Source organism: Octopus sinensis, linkage group LG1 (assembly GCF_006345805.1).
Source record: "Octopus sinensis linkage group LG1, ASM634580v1, whole genome shotgun sequence".
In the NCBI taxonomy this organism is placed as follows: domain Eukaryota; kingdom Metazoa; phylum Mollusca; class Cephalopoda; order Octopoda; family Octopodidae; genus Octopus; species Octopus sinensis.
Genome location: NC_042997.1, coordinates 192,552,061 through 192,561,251, shown reverse-complemented (window position 1 = coordinate 192,561,251; position 9,191 = coordinate 192,552,061). Strand labels below are relative to the sequence as shown.

The window sequence follows — 9,191 nt, the reverse complement described above, 5'->3', positions numbered from 1 at the left end:
ATTAACAGAACTACTTAGTGATCTCTGCAAAAGACCCAGTTCAAATAAAATTCCATCAGCAGCCTTCAGAGAAGCACACCTGCAACGCTATGCATCCTTTAGTGCTTAACAACTCACAAATAAAACCTTCACATACTTTGCTATCTTTTATGATCTTCCATGTAGAAAATATGTTCGTTACACACGTATATACGCATACACACCACACACGCATTTAGACACGTATATGCATGATTATATATATATATACTAATGCAAGAATTTAGAACAAAATACAATTAAAAAAATACGTGCGAATGGGTGCATATTATATATACATGCAACCCATCTGCACGTATTCTTTTATCATTTGTAATTGTTCTAAATATCTGCCTATTTCTATGTTTTAAACACCAGAGATTTCCTATATTATCCTCAACAATACAATATATTAGTGAATCAATTATAGTATGAGCTATACATTATTCCAAGTAATAGTTTATGTTTTATATTATATATATATATATAATACCATATATATATATATATATATATATATATATATATATATATATATATATATATATTATATAATATATATAATATATATGGTGTTGTGTGTGTGTGTGTGTGTATATTGATCCCGAGTAAGCACATGAATGTGAAACAAAGTGGGAAAAAATAGTACTCGAATACCAGAGGTAGAGTAATATATTACTTAATTATTAAATCTGCAAAGATTTCGCAAAAATAACACAAAAGACTGCTACTCAGAGGTTCGCGTCCCCGTTCATCGGGCAGTTGTGATAATATATGTATGTATGTATGTATGTATGTATGTATGTATGTATGTATGTATGTATGTATGTACGTTTGGAAGTATGTGCGCGTGTGCGTGTGTTGGTGATGAGGGCGTGTGGCTCAGTGATTAGTGGTTAGTGTTTTAGACTCATGGTCATAAGATTGTCGTTTCGATTCCTGGACCGGGTCATGCGTTGTGTACTTGAACAAAACACTTAATTTCACCTTGCTCCACTCCACTCACCAGGCAAAACTGAGCAGTCCTGCGACACACCGGTGTGCCATCCAGGGAGAGAAATATATACACTATAGAATCTGGGAAACTGGCCTTACTAGTTTATGGCTCGGGAATGATCTTTTATACTTCGTTTTGGTGTATGTATGTACATATATATAAAGATAGATAGATAGATAGATAGACAGACAGACAGATAGATAGATAGATAGATAGATAGATAGATAGATAGATAGATAGATACATACATACATACATACATACATACATACATACATACATACATACATAAATACATACATACATACATACATACATACATACACACATACATACATACATACATGTATATATTAAATATGTATTTATTAAATATATATTAAATATGTATGTAAATATGTATATATTAAATATGTATATATTAAATATGTATACATTAAATATTATGCATGTATTTTAATATATATGCATGCATAGATGATAGTAACATTGATCATCAAAGCAGTCTATCATGGACCAATAGCCGGATTACTACCTCCCGCACTGAAGGGTATGCTTTTGCAATCCAGGAACAGGAAATATCAACCAAATACCTGATGTACAAAAGGGACAGAAATGCAGGAAAAGCAGTGAAGTGTAACAACCGATGCAGACCTCGTGAAGTTAACACTGAAGATATTACCCACAACATAAGCAGCTGTCCGTAAATGTCATCACGGTATTATCTACCGATGAGACATGATGCTGTAGCTACCGGGCACTCTATAATGAAATCCGTGGGTAGGATAACAAACAAAAATGCATACAAACAAAAGTACCTTGTTGTTGAAGTTGAAATTCCAGTGAAGGAGCCTTGAATTTAGGTTAGAAACCGGCTCTTTCTCTACTGGCAAGAAATCTTGAAAAAATCTTGAACAATGACATACATACATACATACATACATACATACATACATACATACATATACATACATGCATGCATGCATGCATGCATACATACATACATACATACATACATACATACATACATACATACATGCATACATACATACATACATCCCCCTACATGGCCTTGCTATTTGCTTTTGAGCCAAATTAACTAACTAACTAACTAACTAACTAACTAACTAACTATGCATACATACATACTACATACATACATACCCAAAATATATATTTGGAATATATATAATTCCGAAATTACTTATCCCCAAAACTGTAAACCTAACCGTAACCTCTTCCCCACTCAACTCTTTGAGTCCCAAAGGGAAATATAATTATGTCTGTCAGAGCATGTGATAAATTATTTAGAGGCGAGGTGGGCGATCTCGATTTGCGGCTAGTTGTCTTTATATAGAATATTTGGGATTTCGTCGTATTATAATCTTCTAATAAATGAATGATAGAATGAATGAGTGAACAGATAAATTATTAGGTGACTGATAAGGTGAATTGTAGAAAGATCTTAAAATTTCTTTTCGTTTAAATTAAAGAAAGTATAAGATTAGAGATTGTGAAAAGCAAAATTCCTCGCTCGCAAAATTTTATCTCAATTCCTTTAATGGCGTCCGCTTGGCTGTCTTGCTTGTTTCCATGGAGATCTATCAGCCAGGAATTATAAATAATTCTTTGCTGCCGGCTGCCATAAATGACTGTTGTTGATATTAGTCATCTCTAGAGAAGGTGCATTGGTAGAAAAATAAAAAATTCGTTGAATGATGGAATTAAACGCCATGAGATATTTAATTACAGGGCTGTACGTTTTACGTTCAAATCTCACCGAGGTTGACTTTACCTCTTTCGTCATCATGGGCGGATGGATCGACAAACCGTCTAAGCAAATATTTAAGAGCAAAGGGTTAATATCATGGACTTCACTCATAGTAAATTTTTGGATTTGAACCTGTGTAAGAAATCATTATAGGTCATATTTTAACAAGCTATTTAACAAAGGACCAGTTCCTATTAATATATTACATATACATACATACATACATACATACATACATTACATACATACATACAACATATATATATCTATATATATATATATATTATTTTTTTATTATATATATATATATATATATATATATATATATGTATATATATATATATATATATATATATATATATAATATTATATATATATATATATATATATATATATATATAGCAATAAATAATTCTCTAAATGAGATATAGACAGTGACTGCTCCGTAATATAAGGGATATTAGCCACACCGAATATGGCTAGGGACAGGGCAGGGTGGTGGGGGTGTCACTGGCAATTAGCCCCAGGCGAAATCAACGTCACCAGATAGGCCTGACGCCATCACGGCGTCCTCTATCTTGCAAAGGAGATCACTCACCAAGAAGCCGATCACACACGGACCTAGTTTCAAGGTTTGTTGAAACCTAGGTCCGTGTGTGGTATCGCTTCTGGTGAGTGATCTCCTTTGCAAGATAGAGGACGCCGTGATGGCGTCAGGACTATCTGGTGACGTTGATGTTCTCCTGGGGCTAAATGCAACAGTGACACCCCCACCACCCTGCCCTGTCCCTAGCCATATTCGGTTGGCTAATATCCCTTATAATATAATATATTATATATATATATATATATATATATATATATATATAAATATATATCGGGCCTTCTCGCTAGCACCGGGGCCGGGGTGGTGGCGTCATTTGAAGGCTATCTAAAACAATGCAAAGCGCATTGTGACCAGTGATGTGTAGCAACATCTGATAGCCTGGTCGGTCACGGTGATCACGGTGGTGCTATATTATATATTATATATATATATATATATATATATATATATATATATATATATACACACACACACACACTAGCTGAATTACACGGCGTTGCCCGGGTTACTACTGTTTCGTATTCAGATAAGTAAACAATAAATATGAAGATATATTTTTTCCTCATAATTATTTCAAAATATCTATATATTGTTTTTTAAAAAAATATCCAAATTTTATGGTAATAGAATTTAGAACTGAAAATCTGTTAATCTTGAAGCATCTCAGAGTAAACAATATTCACTGGGTAATTTTTTGTTGGTGTCCAAATGAATAAATTGTTGCTGCTTCCAACTCGTGAGCAATCAACATAGAGTTGGCCGTGAGAGGAGCATGTAGTAGAGAGATGAAGTCCAACAACCTTGAGGGATTGACCCTGAGATTTGTTAATTGAAATACCAAAACTTAGTTTGACTGGAAACTGAAACATCTTAAATTCAAATGGAACATCTGTAGGTATGAGAGAAAAATTTTGGAATAAAGACATTTTCTTCTCTGTGACTATCTGTTATGATTGTTGAAAATAAATAATTACATGTTGACACTCGCGGAGGCTTATACTATTACCTTGTAAAATTTGATTTGATTTGGTGGAGCCGTTTGAGAATGCATAGGGAACAGACAAAGAATATCATATATATATAGAAGTGATGTATGTCTGCGCGTGTGTGTATGTATGTGCGTTCCCAGATTATATAGAACATAGGAGGAAATACTAATAAGGTATATATACTAAAATCGTAAAGCATGTTGCGTAATAACAGGCTAATCAGATATGAGATAATAACAATTCAAAGTAAATTACTCTGAAAAGGCCTTCTGTGCGTTCCCAGAGAATATTACCCTCAGCGTCGCTAGTGTTGGTATATTCGTGAATAAGTCACTAACCGAAATAAGTGGATCTATTGTTTAGGAAAATAATATTTACTTGTTTAAGGGTTGTACTGGATAAATTGTACTGGATAAATTGTACTGGATAAATAGCGAAAATAACTCTAACAGTTCAAATACTAAGAAAAAAATAAGCATACTCAATTTGATTTATACCAAATGATTTAGAAAAATGAATGGGTTATTTCCCTTGGCTATTAAAATCTGGGTGAATAGGTTATTTCACTTGGCTGTTAAAATGAAATATATTAGATATATAAAAATCCCTTCCAGAAGCCCTGTTATCGAATTTTTCAACAATCTAAGTATGCCATGAGGTTTCCAGACATGAGTTCTAATCACGTGTCAAGTTCATCAAAATCAATACAACGATGTAGTGAGGAGTGAGGTAACAACTCCACAAACACACCCACAGACAGAGAATTTCCCACATATGTAGTATATATATATATATATATATATATATATATATATATTATATATATGTGTGTGTGTGTGTTGGTGTGTGTGTGTGTCTGCTTTTAGAACTTTCGTTCGAAGTATCAAACTTTAGCGAGAAGAAAAAACAGAACCAGCGCTTTTGGAACGAACTTCCTTGCAATATCTGTTTTGCCGTGAGCCGCAGACACACCCTTGTTTCTTTCACCTCTTGTCAGAAACAAGTTCGTCTCGCCTTGCAAAATTTCTTTTGGCGCTTCTGCCAACTAATCAATAAATATGAAATTTTCACATATAATTTTCTTTGAATTTTCTAAATTGAGTTTCATTTCGACAAAAAAAAAAAAAAAAAATGGCTGATGTCATTGAATTGCATTTTATTCATTCTATAAAATTTTATTCTTTTATTCTCTTATTCTTTTACAGCGTCTTTTTACCGAGTTGGATCTTGATAATGATCACGTGATCTCTCGTAAAGAATTCGAAGAAGCTATGAAGAAGATACCTGACAAGAAAGTCAAGTAAGTCGATCGTTTGTTTTTGTTTTTGTTGTTGTCGTCGTCGTCGTCGTCGTTGTTGTTGTTGTTGATGATGATGATGATGATGATGATGATGATGATGATGGATGGTGGTGGTGGGGTGGTGATGGTAATATGGCTCTTGATCAGCTCTGATATATTACGGTATTTCACTCTAACCGAGAATCACAGCCCACTTTCCGACACCCGTCGGTTTATGGTACAAGGCAGTGTGGGGCAGCCTGTGTGCATGTTATACTCTCTCTACATTATCCCATCTGTTTCTGCATCTGTTGTTGGTGGTGAGAACCAACTCTAGCAATCCAGCTTCTCTTGTTAACAACGGCCACGACACGCTTCTGGCAATGATATCACACAATTAGTGATGGCTGTTACACGGAGTAATTTCACGATCTTTTGACAGATTTTATATTGAATCTTTGCTGAGAGTGTCAGCATCTTGGTTTGCTAATTTCACTTGTCGTACGGCCTTGTTCACGCGAACATAGCAGCGAAAACTTAGGAACGAGCTGGCAGAAACGTTAGCACGCCCGGCGAAATGCTTTGCAGTATTTCGTCTGCCGCTACGTTCTGAGTTCAAATTCCACCGAGGTTGACTTTGCCTTTCATCCTTTTGGGGTCAATTAAATAAGTACCAGTTACGCACTGGGGTCGATATAATCGACTTAATCCGTTTCTCTGTCCTTGTTTGTCCCCTCTGTGTGTAGCCCCTTGTGGGCAGTAAAGAAACAGAAACGTTATGTGACCGGCAATTCTTCAGCCAATGAAATCATTTCATTTTGCTGTGACTGTTAGTCTCAGAAGCTTCACTTGAAGCCTGATAGAAAAATATAGCTGCTGTGGTTTTCGTGGATAAATAGTGATTGTCGTAATGTCGGCCAACTTCTTGTCGGTCAGTTAGAAGAAAAGAGGACCCAGTGTCTGTAGATGTTACCCTTGCCGGCAAAAATAGTGAATCATCATGAGCTTTCCAGCAGACTTACTTTACCTGGTCTTCTTGTGTCTGGGGGAGCCAGAATACTTCCATTGGGCAGTCTGTCTCTTGGTCTCTGGATCTTAACAATAGATCCAGCTTTCATCACAGACCACCTGAGACTCAAGTACTCTTGGAGTGATGGTAATGCGCTCAACCATCTCCCTGCTGTCACCAACGCGTATTTCCTTGTATTCGTCACTGAGCACCTCGGGAACAAACTGTGCACAAATTTCGTCTTTGTATTTGCCCCTTCAAACGACTGACAGCCGGTGTTGGTTTGTTTACATTACCACTTAGCGGTTCAGTAATTAAAAAAATAAGAACTGGGTTGATTCGTTCGACTAAAGCTTTCTTGGCCACGCCTAGATACAGCTGCAGTCCAATGATTAAAACAAATAAAAGATAAAAGGCAAAAGATTACAAAATCTAACTGCAGATGAACTAAGAAGACTGTAAACATTATTTCTATGCTTTTGATGTGCACAAGAAAAAAAAGACTGCGGTGTCTCAGGATGGACCGTTTCAGATTTATTGACCGATCCTCAGAGAAGACGTACCCAGTTTCCTTTCCTAAGTCAACTTTTAGAATTCTAAGTTCTTATAAATTAGGTTAACACATTCAATTAGTCATAAATTAGGCTAGCACATTCGTTCAATAGATCCTGCACAAGTCATATAGACTCATAGGTCCAGTTTCCAGGTTTCCGAAGCGTATATGTTTCCCACCTGGACGAGACGCCGGTCCGTGAAAGAATACTTCCTTTTGTCAGCTGAGTGAACTGGAGCAACGAGAAAAAAAAAATGTTTTGCCCAAGAACACAAAGCGTTGCCCGGTCCAGGAATTGAAACCACAATACTACGATCATGAAGCCAACAATCCTAACCACTAAGCCACACGCCTCCTCACATTCGTGTAATAGCTTCTGTAATGGAGATGGAAACCGCGTATATCTTCTCCGAGATGACTATTATATGTACCTTTGTTGCATATAACGGATTTTTATTCAGCCGAGCGGCTGTTTGCAACACCAGCTATTGCTCATTCAGTGTTTTCGTATATCGAAAGCCACAGATGGCGTCTTAGCATGAAGTTGGTTATGAATGCATGCTACTGACGATAGCCAGAGAGGCAGAAATGTGCATCTACATACTTACCAGGTGCTGCTGGACAATATTCGACTACTTCCGTTATATGTTGTGTTTTTAAACTCACCACGTCTATAAGAGATATTATCTCCAGACGAATACTGCAGTAAATTTATTTTTTCGCGAAGCATTTACATTAAGTATGGTATACAGACAGCTGCTTTAATCTAATATTGATTCTGTTGCATATATATATGTATGTAGTGTATATATATATATATATATATATATATATATATATATATATATTATTATATATATATATTATATATATATACACATACATACATACATACATACATACATACACAACATACATACAACATACTACATACAACATGTGTGTGTGCACGTCTGTGTGTACATGTTTATATACATATGTGTGTATACGGTGTGTGTGTATGTATGTATGTATGTATGTATGTATGTATGTATGTATGTATGTATGTATGTATGCATGTATGCATTCATGCGTGTACGAATGTATTGATTTTCGTTTCCATCAAAGAATTTCTACAATCGTCTTTCTCTTTTTTTTTTTTTTCTTCTTACAGAGAAATGGGTATGCGTAAGATGTTCAATGCCATCGATAAAGATGCTAGTGGTTTTCTCACGATGAAAGAATTAAACAAAGCTATCCAGGATATTGCTTTGGATGTCGACACAGAAAAGATCAGTAACATACTCATACACCAGTGCCAAACCGCAGAGAAAATTGACTACGAGAAGTTTCTGGACCTGTATATAAATCAATAATAACTGTTTTACGGAAAAAACAGTGACTGGAGTTCACTCCGAGCATCAACACGACGTCACTATTTTATTACATTTCTCGATTATGAATTTTTAAAAACTGTTAATTAAACAAACAAATCTCTACAATTTCTTATGTTTTGTATCATTATTTATGATTTACTCCTGATTCAACCATAATAATATTGCTTGTAACATTTAATAAATACATTTTCTGTAAACTTTTCAGCAACGTTGCATATCAAATCTTGTAAATCTATCGCTATAAAGCATGAGTTATCTCCCTTACATAGCTTTTTTCCTCAGTGGAAGTTGAAATATTTGTCTGTCAGCTAAATTCGTTCGTGTTAAATTTATAAAACGATAATCAGAAGTTGTAGATAAATAATAAATAGATAAAAATAGTAAATAAAACACTTTAATAAAATTATTTTTCGTGTCAATTCAAATAACTTTGAAGAAGTAACGAGGAAAGAAAAAGAAAGAAGATGAATGAATTTATCTGACAACGAAATGTTTGGAAAATTTTCCCTGTGATATCTAGTTAGGTTTCTAATATTTGTTTCTTTATTACCCACAAGGGGCTAAATACAGAGGGGACAAACGGATTAAGTCG

At 35.0% G+C, this 9,191-nt stretch overlaps 1 protein-coding gene across 1 annotated transcript in view; it reads left to right on the top strand.

Annotated features, from left to right (window-relative positions):
- LOC115217744 (16 kDa calcium-binding protein) overlaps positions 1 to 8,708 on the top strand; it is a 22,867-nt gene extending 14,159 nt beyond the window's left edge. Inside the window, exons 2-3 of the mRNA XM_029787473.2 lie at positions 5,588 to 5,682; positions 8,377 to 8,708. Of these exons, the coding sequence (XP_029643333.1) occupies positions 5,588 to 5,682; positions 8,377 to 8,578 (297 nt within the window). The 3' untranslated portion in view covers positions 8,579 to 8,708. The remainder of the gene's footprint in view (positions 1 to 5,587; positions 5,683 to 8,376) is intronic.
- The last annotated feature ends 483 nt before the right edge of the window (positions 8,709 to 9,191 follow it).